The sequence below is a fragment of the Lycium barbarum genome, chromosome 2 (assembly GCF_019175385.1).
Source record: "Lycium barbarum isolate Lr01 chromosome 2, ASM1917538v2, whole genome shotgun sequence".
NCBI lineage: Eukaryota > Viridiplantae > Streptophyta > Magnoliopsida > Solanales > Solanaceae > Lycium > Lycium barbarum.
In genome coordinates this window covers 7307336-7323321 of record NC_083338.1, presented here as the reverse complement: position 1 = coordinate 7323321, position 15986 = coordinate 7307336, and the positions used below count along the sequence as shown (strand labels likewise).

At 35.4% G+C, this 15986-nt stretch overlaps 1 protein-coding gene and 1 long non-coding RNA gene across 7 annotated transcripts; both read left to right on the top strand.

Annotated features, from left to right (window-relative positions):
• The first annotated feature begins 1992 nt into the window (after positions 1 to 1992).
• On the top strand, positions 1993 to 7406 carry LOC132626033 (protein PHOTOSYSTEM I ASSEMBLY 2, chloroplastic). 6 transcript variants are annotated; one of them, XM_060340745.1, is made up of 6 exons: positions 1993 to 2201; positions 4278 to 4375; positions 5160 to 5325; positions 6242 to 6334; positions 6679 to 6809; positions 6981 to 7406. In XM_060340745.1, the coding sequence occupies exons 1-5, from the start codon at positions 2120 to 2122 to the stop codon at positions 6807 to 6809; spliced, it is 570 nt and encodes a 189-aa protein (XP_060196728.1). In that variant the 5' UTR covers positions 1993 to 2119; the 3' UTR covers positions 6981 to 7406. The 6 variants fall into 6 exon arrangements, with proteins under 6 accessions (XP_060196728.1, XP_060196725.1, XP_060196729.1 ...); XM_060340742.1 differs by having other exon boundaries at positions 1995 to 2201; positions 4278 to 4381; XM_060340746.1 differs by lacking the exon at positions 1993 to 2201 and adding an exon at positions 2944 to 3077.
• A 1178-nt stretch (positions 7407 to 8584) lies between these two features.
• On the top strand, positions 8585 to 11939 carry LOC132626032 (uncharacterized). Its single transcript, XR_009577063.1, has 3 exons — positions 8585 to 9128; positions 10308 to 10363; positions 11451 to 11939. It is a non-coding gene; the product is annotated as an uncharacterized LOC132626032 (long non-coding RNA).
• Positions 11940 to 15986: the final 4047 nt, after the last annotated feature.

The window sequence follows — 15986 nt, the reverse complement described above, 5'->3', positions numbered from 1 at the left end:
AAAGTTTTTGCTGCAAAATTAGTCATTGTTAAATTTTGCAGCAAAATTATTTGTACTAGTATTGCAGGATTTTTATTTTTTGTTATCTCGCCTATTGATTATTTTGTCAAAGGATCTTTAGTCCTATGAAAACCGGATTTTTGCTTGTGGAACTTTTCTCTGCCTCTTGGCTAAATCAAAATCTTAATATCTGATACATTGGTCATCCATAATTCAACTTTTTTTTAGAGGGAAATGAAGAATTGCATTCGTTTGAGAAAAGGAATTAGCCATAACAATGTAACAATAGAAGTAACAAAATCATTGTGCTATATCTACCATAGTTATTGAAGTTTTGGGATAATTCCTTGAGTTAAGGGAACTTTTAAGAAGTCATATAGGCCAATCAAGCATATGAAAGCGTTCCTTAAGTTGACTAATTTCTCTTCCCAAAAGGGTAATATCAAGTAGATAAACAAAATGGATTCCAATATACGTCTTTTATCGTTAAAGCAAATAGTACTAAAAGAATATTAGTAGTGCCTTTAAATTAAACTAAATGAAGAACAATATTAAGAAAGATATAACATTTCTTCTTTACTTTCAACTAGAAGCATTCGCATATAACAACATTTCTCTATAATAGCCACGTTTTTTCGGAACTAATTTTTCATGTTATATTTTACTTCTTTATAACAGCATTTTACCTATAATAACAATATCCAAATTTATAATAGTATGCTCTTTGTAAAATTACCCCCATATAACAACAATTTTTTTTTTGGTAAATAATGATTAATCATCTTTATAAAATTAGTATCTATGATTACCAATAATAATTATAGAGATATTGACCAAATATTTGATCCTTTAATACATTATTTATGACAAAAAATATCACATGAATATATATATTTTCATCATTAAGGGGTCGTTTGGTATGATGGGTAAGCAAAAATAGTCTTGGGATAAAAATTTAGTACCGTCTTGTTTCACGTTTAGTTGGGATAAAATCGCGCGATAAGTTATCCCGGAATTGTAGTGTTTTTTAATCCTACATAGAGGGTGGGATAACAATCCCGGGATAATTAATTCAAGGATTAGTTATCCCGGGATAACTTGTTCCCCAACCAAACGAGCCCTAAAAGATTTTCCTTCATTATACAAAGTATGATTACGCTTAGAATTTGACAATTAAAAATGAACATTGAATTTTATGCATATTTTTTGCCTATAACGACGAAATATTATTTAAATGTCAATGCTGTTATAGATGTATAACAAACAAAAAATTTCGAATCCAACGATGCTGTTATAGAGAGGTTTGACTGTACAACCAAATATATTTCCAATACATCATACGCTGACACAGAGTGTCATAAACATATCATTCCAAAGCAGTGGAAATGTAGGAGTTTGGGGTTGGGGTTAGGTTGGGGGGTGGGTGAGCCATAACCTAGCTCAAAGGCTGAGCGGGAGTCGCGGGCAATCAAGCCAACGCCTTCCCTTTGTGGAGAGGGAAGGGGAGGAAGACTACAATATTAGATACGGGTTCAGACGAATCCAATAACTTTTGCTTAGATTTCTAAATTAAAAAGGTAATATATTCTTTTTGGGAGAAATTGAAAAAATAAAGTATTACAAATAAATTAGGACAAAGTTAATTACCAATAAAAACATATCGAGTGAAATCCCACTAGGTAAGGTCTGGGGAGGATACAGTATACACAGACCTTACTCCTATCTTGAGAGTTAGGAAGGCTATTTTCAGTAGACTCTCGACACGAGGACAAGTAATTCAGGACAAAGTTAATTACCATAAAAAGAATTTGGGACAAAGGGAGTAAAATTATTAGAGAGTTGATACTTGATAGTAACTTAGCTGGAGAAATGTTTTGAGAGTTGGGGGTGCCAGAAGTCATCTATCTAAACATTAGGGGGACAAAACATAATAAAACAAACTTTGAATATTCATATTCCAGAGTTTCAGACAGAAATTAGAGGCTAAGGTTTATCCATGTTGGTTCCCTCTCTTTCATTCATATAAAAAACAAACAAAATCTCAACTTTTTTACTTACTTACAGTAATAGAATTGTTTATGTAGAAGTTGAGAGATAGAAAGAAAGAACAAAGAGAGAGATGGCTTCACACCTCTCATTTCCCACTCCTTCAGCTCTATGGGGCTCATACTTAAACTCCAAATCTTCTTCTTTATATCAATGTAAGTTGATACACAGTTAGTTTTTTGGTCATTTTTATTGTATTTGTTGGTTGGTTTTTGGGTCAAATTTTGTAGTTTCCATGACCCTGCTGATAAAGTTGTATAGAAACCAAAAGGCCAGCACCAAAATGCTGATAAAGTTGTAGTTACAACTCTTACAAGCATATAAGAAAATTTGGTTGAAAGTTTTTTTTTTTTCTTACACCTGTAATCTGTATACATATTAAATCTCAAAGTGGGACTTTAGTTTTTATTGTTTTGGACTAGTGAAGGTAAATTTAGTTAAAAGATTGTATTTTTCCTATACCGTTTTGAAATTTTTGTTGTACTCTTCTTGGGATGTTTCTTTTTTGTTGGTTTTGGTTCAAATTTTGTAGTTTTCTTGACCATACTTTGCATATAGATGAAATCTCAAAGTGGGGTTTTAGTTTTTATTATTTTGGATTGGTTGGAGGTCATTTTTGGTTAAAAGTTTGTATTTTTCGTAGACCCTTTTGAGTTCTTGATGTGGAACTTCAGGTGTTCTTTTTAGAAGTTTAAGATGATACATAGTTGAAATGCAATTGGGATACATTTATTTGTTTTTTTTTTTTTTTGACTGGTTAAGGTCATTCTTGATTGTTCCTCCTGATTGGGGTTTTTTTTTTTTTTTATTGAAAGTTGGTATTTTTAAAGACCTTTTTTTTAGCTTCAAACTTTCAGATATCATTTGAAAAATCTGAACTTTTTTACTTACTGTAATAGAGTGTATATGTAGAAAGTTGAGAGATAGAAAGAAAAAGATAAAGAGAGAGATGGTTTCCCACCTCTCATTTCCCACTACTTCAGCTCTATGGGACTCATACTTAAACTCCAAATCTTCTTCTTTATATCAATGTAAGTTGATACATAGCTGGATTTTTGGTCATTTTTTATTGTACTTTAAATCTTGGGATTTTTTTTTTTGGTTGGCTTTTAGTTTAAATTTTGTAGTTTTCATGACCCTAAGTATACATATGAAATCTCATAATGGAACTTTAGTTTTTATTGTTTTGGAATGGTGAAGATAAATTTGGTTGAAAGTTTGTATTTTTCCTAGACCCCTTTGGTTTTTGGTTCAAAATATTAGTTTTCTTGACCATACTTTGCATAGAGATGAAATTTCAAAGTGGAGTTTTAGTTTTTATTGTTTTGGATTGGTTATGGTCATTTTGGTTGAAAGTTTGTATTTTCCTAGACCCTTTTGAGTTTTTGATGTTGTTGAACTCCAGGTGTTTATCCAAGCAGTTTAAATTATACTCAGTTGAAATGCAATTGGGATATACGTGTTTGCTTGTTTTTTTTTTTTTTTTGGACTGGTTAAGGTCATTCTTGATTGTTCCTCCTGATTGGGGTTGTTTTTTGTCGAAAGTTGGTGCTTTTGAAGACGTTTTTGGTACTTCTTTTAGCTTCTAAATTTCAAATATCATCCTAAAAATCTCAACTTCCTAAAAATCTCAACTTCGTTACTTACTGTAAGAGAGTGTATATGTAGAGTTTGAGATGGCTTCCCACCTCTCATTTCACACTTCTTCAGCTATATGGGGGTCATACTTAAACTCCAAATCTTCTTCTTTATATCAATGTAAGTTTATACATAGCTGGATTTTTGGTGTGGATTAGTTAAGGTCAATTTTTATTGTACTCTACTTGGGATGTTTTTTCTTTGTTGGTGTTTGGTTCAAATTTTGTAGTTTTCTTGATCCTACTTCTGTAGACAGATAAAATCTCAAAGTGGAACTTTAGTTTTTACTGTTTTGGATTGGTGAAGGTAAATTTGGTTGAAAGTTTGTATATTTCTTAGACCCTTTTGAATTTTTGATGTGGAACTCCAGGTGTTCTTCCAAGCAGTTTAAGTTGATATACAGTTGAAAAATGCAATTGGGGTGTATTATTTGTTGCCTTTCTTAGACTGGTTAAAGTCATTCTTGGTTGTTCCTTCTCATTGGGGTTGTTGTTTTGCTTAAAATTAGTAGCTTTGATGACCCCTTTTGAATTTTTCGTGTGAAAAAAATGTTGGTACTTGGGAGTAATATTTGTTTTTTCTGTAAATGGTAGTAAATTTGAAGAAGAGGGTAGATTTTCGTGTGAGCTGCAGCTCAGAGGATGAGAGTTGTGCTTCAGTTTCTTCTGAGCATTCACATGAGCCTGTGGAGGTAAAGGTTTGTAACTTCTTACTACTTCTTGACGGGATGCTAATATTTTGAATTATTGGATCACTGATGATGATACTAAATGAGCTTAAACGAAGAAGTGGGGGATTCATATACCCGACCCGGACTTGTATGGGACTGAGGCTTAGTTGTTGTTGTTTTATTGATGATTGTGGAAATTCTGCTTTTTCTTTTTGTAAATTTATGTCTTATTCCTCCATTAATGGGAAAACTTCAGAATATGTATTTGGATGATATACATGTCACTATTGTTCAATTTTTTTTTTTTAATTACATAGTGGGGTAGGGGATTACAATATGGGGATTCAAACCTTCACCAACAAGGTGAAAGCTCAGGTAGCCAACCAACTGAGCTACTTGATCCCTACACTGTTGTTCAACTTTATAATCAATTACAACAGAAATTTTAAGGTCTTTAATAATTAATTTTATCATGGACACGTGAATTTTCCTGTAAGTAGTTGGAGTCCATGTTGCTAGGACTCTTCAAAAATGCTGGCACACTCGTGTCAGTTCCTCCAAAAATGCACTAGTTTTGCAGGATTATCATTATGAAAAAACAGAATGCTTATCATTAAAAAAATTAAAAATGTTTGAGAAAAGTATAGCAAGGAAAAACATTGTTTGACACTCCAAATAGTATTAAATACTATAAAATTGACATTGTACTGTTTTGTCTCAAACTAGGAACTATATGTTCATAGTGATGCTACAAGTACCATCTGATTATATTTATTGATTCGAGTGCTGTTGCTTTTCGGAACAGAAACCTCAAACGTCAGTCTCACGGAGATTGTGTCTGACTTGCCTATGCTCGACGGCAGCTCTGATAACTGCTTCTGGAAACCCGACTTCTGAACAGAAAGCAATTGCCTTAGATGGAAATGAAAGTCCTGGCTGTAGGAATTGTGGGGGTAGTGGCGCTATAATTTGTAAGTGTATATTGTTTCCCGTTTTGCTTGCTTCATCCTACCAATCCTATTACATTTAGTAACAAGATGTTATGGGAGAACTTTTCTTATGCTTCTCCATGACTAGAAAATTAGATTTTCATATTATAATCCCAAAATAATTTAAACTGAAACCACTATAACCAAATCTAATACCCTTATAAAAAAATAGGATCCAGTATATCTGTTTGTGCTAAAATCTTTGAAATATAACAGAAAGGCACCGCATAGTTAACAAAAGTAACTACTCGCTCCGTTTCAACATAAGTGTCCACTTAGCCCTTTTCACACCCCTTAGGAAAGTACTAACTCTTAGAAAAAAATAAGTATTTTGACTAAACTACCCTTAATTAATAAGACTCTTGAGTCTTGCCTATTTATTGCCTTAAGTATATAGGGGCACATTTGAAAAAATAAAGTTAATTCCTTCTTGATTATGTAAGTGGACACTTATTTTGAACCGGAGGGTGTAACATGTAACTCAATATGTAATGACTTGGCGAAAGTTTTGAAGTTTTTATGGTGAGTCAGTAGTACTTTATCGCCGAGTATTTGAGGTTCTAATGTTTTATCCAAAAAGTTCTGCTTTTGAAGTGTTGAAGATGGAAACAAGAACCTCAAGGAACTTTTCTTTTCGAAGTTATCCTAAATAAACTTGAGAAGCGTTGCCCCTAGGGAACAACCACCTAAACAACATACCTAAACAAACTGTTTTTAAATGAAACACTATGTTATCTAACTAACCAAAGGACGAAACATGTCTTTTCTATCAAGGACAATAGAATCAAAGAATTTTATATCCCAATTTAAATAAAGCACCATGTTATCTATGTAGTGTATGCATAACTTATGTTAGTGCTCTATTCTACTTTAAGATGGTCATTTGTTTTTTATTTAGGTGATATGTGTGGTGGTACAGGAAAATGGAAAGCTCTAAACAGAAAACGAGCTAAAGATGTTTACGAGTTCACTGAATGCCCCAATTGTTATGGTATGTTGTTAGTATATCTAACTTCTACATCTTGAAGCTGTTCCTATTTATCTGTGCATATATTTCTGGCTTGCTGAGAAATAAGTTCCTCTAAATAGTCCCTGCACAAAACCAAAATTTAAATATTGTTAGATGCAGGGTTCTCTTTATTGAATCACAAAACAAGAATGGCTCCATTTGCACCTTGAAATACTCCAACCCAACGTGCCATCAATAGTCCTTTTAATGGACAGTCTTTTCCGTTACTTGATAATCGTTTGCATTATGATCTTTGCTTTCAGAATGATTCCGTTTATTTTATCTTGAATACTAACGTAATGACATTTTTCTTATCGGCTATGCAGGACGAGGGAAACTAGTATGTCCTGTTTGCTTGGGAACTGGTCTACCTAATAATAAAGGTCTTCTTAGGCGGCCAGATGCACGGAAGTTACTTGACAAGATGTATAATGGGAGACTGTTGCCAAACTCATAGGTTAACTCAACAATTATATCCTAACTCATTTCTGGTCTCATGAATTCTGTTTTATCACCTTTTGCTATACAACTTTCAACGCCATTTTACATCCCAAGCAGGTTTATGAAATCCTTCTTTTTCAGCGTATTTTTTCTAATGTTTTTCTTCGCCACCTTTCCTATTCCGCAGGTTGAAAGCTGTACTCAAACCAGAAGGACAATGACAACAGATGAAAGAAATTATGGATGTCACAACTCTCGTGTTGTCGCACATATAGGGTGTACGTGTTAGATCTCTAGGTGAACTCTTGTTCTAACTCCCCCAACTTATCTTGATACTGGAGCAGTATTCCCGGACTTTCATCTTATTCCTCCCTTTCATCGCCCCCGACACCATTCTTGAAAGAAATGGAAAGTACTTTCTGCCACATGATAGAGTTAGCATAGCAACTATTTTGGAATATTGCGAGAGAAGCATTAGTTTGGTAATCAATTTGCATATTGTCTTCGTATCTCAAAACAACAGAGAATGAAAGAAGAGAAAAGATAGGCTGTTCTGTACTTTGGGATGTATAATTTCTTTGTATGAAAAATTGTCACTTCTTTTTCATTTAAAGTTGAGAGTTTGTATCATCTATATTTTATTTTAAAAATTGTTGCGCTGTATGGTCATTTTGTTTGAGCATTTTAAAGTAGAAGATTGGTAACTTCATAAAAAATGAAAATAAAAAGGAATAAACTTGAAAAATAAGTATCTGAATTACCAAGAATGAGACCAAAAAATCCCAACTCCATAGGCCATTGGTGCAACAAAAGTGTACTGTAAAAATATCTACTTAATTAAACAAAACACTACTATTTGGATTTTATCTCATGGCCATTGGTGCATCTTGGATTCACAAAAGTTGAATGTCTGATATGTTGAACATCAAATGTTACTATGAAATTCTTTTTGATAATGGGTGGCAGTGAGACTCGATCCATGACCTCTGTTTGCTCTGATATTTTGAACGTCAGATGTCACTCCGGATTAACTCTTCCCTTCCTTGTGAGTTCAGTCGATAATGTTAAGCTTCCTCTTTTGGAAACGAATTGTGTAGTCCGGGTTTTGTGTGTTTCATTATTACTGATCAGTTTTGTTCTCTTTGATGATCACCTGATCTATGAGATAAATTTCTTATGATAAGTGTTTCATAAATATGGAAAGTATGACGAACAACTGCCACTGCTTATCCTAATAGGTGAATATCTTTTAGAGAAATCATCTCCAAAATATCAAACAACAAAACTAAGAGCTGAGAACTTGTGGATTGTTGGTGATTTTTTTTCCCTTTGTGGAGCAGACCTTAAAGAAACTAATATGATCGTAAAATAAGAAGAGTTTCAATTTTTTCGAATGAACAGTTTGAAGACCTATTGATTCTACGGAAAAGGGCCAAAATTACCCCTGAACTTTGAGAAATAGCTCATCCATACCCTTCGTTATACTTTGGGGCCAATTATACCCTTACCCCTATGGGGTCAATTATACCTTTATGTCTAACGGCTGCCACGTGGCATCATCCCAGGCTTTCAAAATTATTTTTCCCCTCAAATAATTTTTTACCCACTAAAATAACCCAACACGACCCGATTTTTTTTCTTTTTCCAGCCAAACTAATACGGACCCAACATTATTTTTCCCTCATCTATTTCCCTTCAAAATTATCTGTTAAATGAATGTTATACCCCGTACATTTATACGACGAATTATCCGCAAGCAAATCGACTCAAGTTAAAAGCGGAATTATTTTCGGACATGAAATAAGAGCTTTTAATTTTCAACTTTGATTATCACAAAAATTGCTTATAAATTTTATTTAGCATAAAAATATTAATATTGGAGATTAGGAATTAATTTAATTATCGAAAGTGGGCCCCACGACACGTGGCGAGATTTGGTTGGCCTTGAATAAAGATGGACACATGTCATGAAAATTGACACATGTCCACTTTGTAAAGATTATATAAATGAGCATAAGTGGATGACAACACTACAATTAATCTTGCAAATTAGGTTTTAGAGAGAGGGGCTCTCAAGCCTAGAGAGAGAGAGAGAGAGAGGGGTTCGGGCACTGTTCACGGCGACTGTTCACAGCGGCGCCACTGTTCACGGCGGCGCCACTGTTCACGGGCACTGTTCACGGCCAGCCCATTTTTGCCCCCTTCTACACAATTAATTGGAGAGATTTGAAGATCAAGAGGAGGAAAAAGATGGAGCTCATGGTAGCCATGACAACTCACGGCCATGGCTTTCTTGAAGACATTTCATGGTGAAAAATTAGAGCTTGTCTCTAAGGTAAGATTTAATTCTTTTCTACATGTTTTGGAGGTAGTTTAGACTTGTATAGTTTGGTAGATGTGTGTTGAATACAAACGGGTTATGTATGTTGATGTTGAATTATAAATTGAGCCGTGTAAGGGGGGTGTTTTGAGTAAGAATGAGGAATTGATTTTAGTAGCATTATGTAGGAATTAAATGGTTAAATTTAAAGTTGTGTTATGGACATATTGTTATCCTTGCTAAATTGAAAGGATTGAGGGTATGATTATGTTCATATGATTATTGTTGTTGTTATCATGGGTTATGTGATGAGAATGAAGGAAATTAATGGTTAGAAACTTTATAGAGATCGTGTGGATGTGTGAAGAGGAGTGTGGCCGTGAGCCATAGTAATGAAAGAGAATGGTGAATTAAAATTTATTTAGCTTGTTAGAGGTGTCGTTGTGACATTGATGACGTAGATAAAGGGTTAACGAGTTGAGTTGGTGTTGAAATTGGTTGTATGTTGTTATGAGAAATTATGTGATTTTTATATAATTTTTATGCAATTATGAAAGTAAGATGCTAAATGTGAACTATGGTTGTTATTAATGAATTTGGAAGAAAACAATGCGATTTGGTAGTTTCGTTGCAATTGTAGAAGTTTCGAATGGAATATGGAAATGGGCGGAATGGTTTGAATCCTTGGATATTGTTTAAAATGTTATTGAAATATGTTTGGGTAATCTTGAGTTAGTTAATGAATATGGAAAAATGTTGATATTAGTTGGGTGGTGTGTATTTAGAATGGAAGAGTTACATTATGTGGAAAGGAAGGGAAAATTTTTGGATTGTTGGAAATGTTGTATGAATTGCTTAGAATGTCTTTAAGTATTGTTGGTATGGATTCGGGTTAGTATTTAAATATATAAGCATCGATGTTGGCTTGAAGGTAAGTCGTCGAGCTGAATTTATGAAAGTTGTTGAATGATGTAAAAGAGAGTTACTATTATTATTTTGCCTTTCGAATTGGTTATCAATGTTACTAGGTTGGTTATTGTGGTTGTTGTTGTTGATTTTGAGCGAGATAATTCTCGGGATGGCCTATTTACAGGGGAAGTGCTGTCGAATTTTCTGTAGAATTTAATGATTAGTTTGGAATGAATGGCTTAAGTGCCCTTAGCTAATGATTGGTATTCGTTGGCGTAATTGTAGAACTTGGGGAGCCCGAGGCGTAGATTTAGATTGGCTATCTTGGAAGTGCGTTCGAGGTATGTAAAGCTATCCCTTTTCTTCTTTTGGCATGTCCTAGGTGTACTAGGATCGGATTCGAGCCTCGGAAAATATTCTGCTCATCGGAATCCGCATTTGAAAATATCCCTCTTTCATTCAATAGAATTGAACCCTTTTTGTATGCTTTCTTGAAAATTATGCAAACCTTCCCCAAACTTTATGAAAAGTTATAAAATGTCCGTAGAACCTTCGTAGGTGACCCCATAAGCCTAAAATGCGTAATTTGAGCCCACCGCCTTGCTTGTCCCAAGGTGGGACCACTAGTCCCGGTTTTACCCTTATTGTACTTAAGGCTCGTTTTCGAGCAGTTTTTGGAAAGAAATGTTCTGACTACTCTTTTAACTACTAAACAAAAAAAAATTGTTTTAAATAATTCATTAAGTCTTATAAATTGTTTTGGCACTCGGAACGACTTCAGAAATGTTATGCTTCTGTAATTCAGTATGACATCCGAAACTCACTTATTATGATCCCGTCTGACTTCATTGAATTGGTTTGTCATTGATATGCCTCATCGAGTCTCTGAAAATATTTATGATATTTTAACTGCATTTAGTTTCTCACTACTCCACTCGTGGATGCCCCAATGTTTCCCACACTGAGCCCGGGCCAGGATATGTTGTCAAGCGTATTCCTCTGCATTGTTCGCCGTGCCTCGATGGTGAGGGGGCAGGTATACGTGTACATGGGTTGTGGAGTATGCTGTGCCATGTACACTATTTTGATATGATATGATATGATCCGATATGGCCATTTGACATGACATGCTATGTTATGGGGTTATCCCCTATTCTGATCCTTATGTGTTGTGGCACCAGCGTCGGGAGGGTGACCACGTTCTGTCTACCGAGTCCCTTGGCGGGGGCCGGACATGATATGGCATATGTTTCTGTACACATTTCTTATGTTTTGAAATATGCATTTGGTATTCTGGATTTTTGCATTCCTTTCTGTTCGTTCTGTTTCCGGTTATGATTTTGGTTTCTCTACTTCAGGCTTTACATATTCAGTATATATTTCGTACTGACCCCCTTTCTTCGGGGGCTGCGTTTTCATGCCGCGCAGGTACATACGACAGGTTCGCTGATCCGCCCGCTTAGGATCTTATTCTGCTATTCTGAGGCGCTCTCTTATCCGGAGCCTATATTTTTGGTACAGTCTCCTGCTATTGTATAAATGTACGTCACTCAGGGGTACGACGGGGCCCTGTCCCGTCATATGATTCTGTCGGTCTGTTTAGAGGTCTGTGGACATGTTTGTGGGTTGGGGGTCTTCCTGTATGAATGCGTGTATATGTTGTGTTTGGGCGATCCCATTCGCCGCGGCGGCCGGTCTGCATATGTTTAAATGTTGCTTTGTTGGCCCTGTGTGGCCTTTGTTGGTATTTTCTGTGCGTAGGGTATATTGGATAGTCCGTAAAACAAAGGAAACTCTGCCGAAATTTTTCTGGAAATTATCTAAATTTAAAATATAGTCTTGTCGGCTTATGCTATATACTGGAATACGGTTAATAAAATCTGAGATAGCATTTGATAGATGTGTCTGGGTGCCCAGATCGGGCACTAGTCACGGCCTACGGGGTTGGGTCGTGACAATGAATAAACTGGAATAGAGTGGTTAACAAAACAATCTGTTAAATGCTTGTTTTGGTTGGTTGGCTACTCATGCTGCCTGCATAACTCAAGATAAATTGCAAAAGATAGGCTGCATTATATGCAGTAAATGGCTACACAGCGACTGCAGCACCAAATATATATGTTGCCATCAGCAAGTTTCTTTTTCCTTTGATAAGGTAAAACCATCAACAAGTTTCTTAATTGACATAGAAGGTAGAGATGACATATGAGCCTGTTTGGATGGACTTATGCCTTTAAGCTGAAAACAGCTTATAAGTCAAAAAAAATAAGTTGGGGTTGTCCAACTTATTTTTTTTGGCTTATAAGTTGTTTGCTTTAGATAAGCTAAGTCAAATGGACTCAATTATTTTTTTGAGCTTATTTTAAGTACAAAAATACTTTAAGCTGGTCAGCCAAACACTCAAAAAAGCTAAAAACAGCTTATAAGCCAATCCAAACGGGCTCATAATAATAGAAGAAAAGAGTGGAATAATAGATGAGGGGAAAATAATTTTGAAGGGAAATAAATTAGGGGAAAATAATGTTGGGTCCGTATTAGTTTGGCTGGAAAAAAAAAATTCGGGTCGGGTTGGGTTATTTTAGTGGGTAAAAAATTATTTTGAAGGCCTGGGATGATGCCACGTGGCAGCCGTTAGACATAAGGGTATAATTGACCCCACAGTATAACGGTAAGGGTATAATTGGCCCCAAAGTATAACGAAGGGTATGGATGAACTATTTCTTAAAGTTCAGGGGTAATTTTGGCCCTTTTCCGTTGATTCTAATAACTGATTGCAGAGTTGATCATTCAGACCTTTTCTTATTAGGTGTAATCCGTTGGACATAGATCCAATTTTTCACTTTTTTGGATTCCTTGGAATTTCTTTTTTCTGTTCCGTTGTTCAACAACCAACTAAAGTGCTCTATACTTCTTCACTACTCGTACAGTTTCGGTGGAAGAAATTCAATATCTCTTTCTTTTTTAGGGCCCCCTATTTTATCTCCGAACAAGTCCTTTATGGATATGGAGTCAGGAGTAGATATGTAGCTTATTCTGCGCCCAAAAAGTCTATCTGTACAAACAATCTAGGCCTATATTCGCAGTTTTCCTGGGATTGATAAGGCGAAATGAGGCCACCCTAGCCCATTAAGTGCTCTTTCGTTTTCGTCTAGGCTTAAATGGTGGTTGAACCGTTCAAGTTGATAATCCACTTATCAAATTAATATGAACTGTTTTGTAATTTGTGTACCCTTTTTATTTTTATTTTTATACTTTATCATCTTACCGTAAGAATAGCCATTTGCCGAGGTGCAAATTGGAAAAAGCGTGAACAACAAAAGAGCCTTGTGACCATGGAATTTAATGCAAAATGAATTATGAAAAACAAAAAATAGCCTTCCAAATCTAGTCCAGCTCTCCAGAATATTTCAACATTCTTCCTTATAGCTATCGTCTTTCCAAGTAATGAGTGACAATGATAAAAATGTAATATGTCTGTCTCACGGGTAAATATATTTTATGAGACATTTCATAGGAAAAATATGTCAAGAGAAAGACCACTAAAGGATGAGGTGCAGCGGATGAAGCTGCTCCTCCCTTATCCAGAGGTCTGGGTTCGAGCCTGGGTATAGAAAAATCCTTGGTAGGGAGCCCTTCCCCACAAATGAGGCCATACGCGGCGCAAATCTGGATATAGTCGAGCTCCAACGCAGATACCGAACACCGGGCGGGAAATAAAAAAAAAATATGTCAAGAGAAAGAGACAACGGATGAGAGCAAAAGAACAAGGCATAAACGAAGTGCTAACTATACATTTAATAGCTGAGCCAAAATTTTCACTAAAAGAGTCCAAATACAAAAAAATAAGAACTTAAGGGGACTCAACATATACATAAAGAAGTTTATTTTACCTATCTAAACAGTTAATTTTCAAGCAAATGGGTGTCAATTGACATATTTTTCCTAGCACACATACAAGAAGCACAATGCAAGCTAACTCTCAAAATCGCATAAAATTAATATATATGCCTATCTTTCAACAACTATTGCAGGACATAATGAAAGCCATGGATATGTGGAATATCGGTATAGTAATTGCAAATTACAATTAGTGTTGCCTCTGCCCATTTTAATGCCATTAAAACTTAAAAGTACTGATAGTTTTTGGTTCATAGTCAGAGAACCAGCAACACAACAGCCATGCTACTGGAACTACCAAAAAGAGAGTTCCAACAGCACGTTAGATTCCTAGTTGTGAACAGAAAATACTTCAGCAAATGGAGGGCTGCCATAGTGCCAAAAGGTTTCAGTACATATATCAATACAACAAAAGATATGGAAAGCGAACAAGACAAAGATATGAGTATAAGAAACTAGAAAAGTAACAGCCTATCATTAACCTGTTTGCGGTATAAAGATTGAAAGAAACATCCATGGCATGGCATATGATCAAGAGAGCAAACACAAATGATGAGCCCAAAACTATAGCTACCAAGAAAAGTAGATTACATCATTAACATGTATTCTTGGCACGCAAACACAATATTTCCAATATTGTTAGCGCAATTTAAAATACTCAAACTTAGGGAAATTTTCAGGGGCGCTAAAGCTACAATCTTCTCGGTTGATGCACTGTCACTTCCCTGGCCTTGGAGATCCAATTGGAAGAGAAATCTCCATCTAAGATAATGGGTTTAGTCGGATTGCAGCCAATGATGCTTGCTTAACTTAGTGTAATTTGCAAAAGAGGGATTATAATATTAGCAATCGGATGTTTTTTTCCAGAGAATGAAGCAGAAGAAGAAGAAGAAGATATATATAGATCACCATCTCCTGCATTGTTAGCTGACCAAACAAACCCGAGACATGTTTATAAATCTATCTCGATTGGCTTGGGTAGTGCCAAAGTCAGTAAAGTAGTTACTTTGCTGTTGGCCTGAACGGAAGCTGGCTAAATATTGCAGAAGCATGTGGTATACCATCTCATCTTGCTCTTTTTCTTTTTGGGTTTTGGCTCGAAAGGAATAAAAGGTGCTTCGATGGAAAAGAGATACGCTCAGACAAGCTGAAATTGAAATGCTTGTTTTTTGGCTTTCTATGAAACATGTCAAGTATACATGTCATGGACAGTTTGTTAGATTTCCTCAGTTCCCTGCATCTCGTGATTGGGTTTTTGCTTGTTCATGTTTGCACCCACTTGATGCAGCTTCTCATCAATCGATTGCTTTACTTATCAAAACGAATAAAAATACTGGGATATTTCAAGAAAGAAACAATACATCTATGTTTCAGTAGCATATAACAGATACATTTCCAAACACTTTCACCAACTTTGACAAAATCATGGGCAAATAGTGGCTGCAAACACTTTCTAGTATACATATCAAAGAAACCCAAAATGCAAATGGATGTTGATGTCAACTAGAATTGAAGGTTTCAGCTAAAAGACAAATAGTAAACTCCAAGTAGGAAGACAGAAGAGAGTAGGAAGATCAAAGAACTAGGAAAGCATTAGCCAATCGGCCCAATCCTACTTTTAAGATTAGCAAACTGTAAAAGAAAGAAATGCTGACAATGCATATTATCTCTGTTCATAGAAGTGGTCTCTAGGATTATAACTACTAAGTCCTTCTCCTACAACATAGAAATTTGGCAGATAATATAATGCTCATAATCACCAGATAGTTGCAAAAACAACACAAGGTCTGGAATTATGATAAGCCCAAAAAATCTACGTAGTAGTAGTCAAGACACTAGATTTACAGCCTCTATACAAAAGAGTTTTAATACCCAAGATCATAAGAAGTTTCCCCTCACTCCGAGCTCCTTCAAGAAACTTTGACCTTCCAATAAATTAAAGGAGGTCTCCAGTGTCAGCCTGAAACCTGCAAAACCATGTCAAATTGCAAAAAATTGATAAGATTTTAAAACAAGAACTAGCTGCATTATGTTTAAGAAGATTAGCACCTAAACTTTATCCAAATA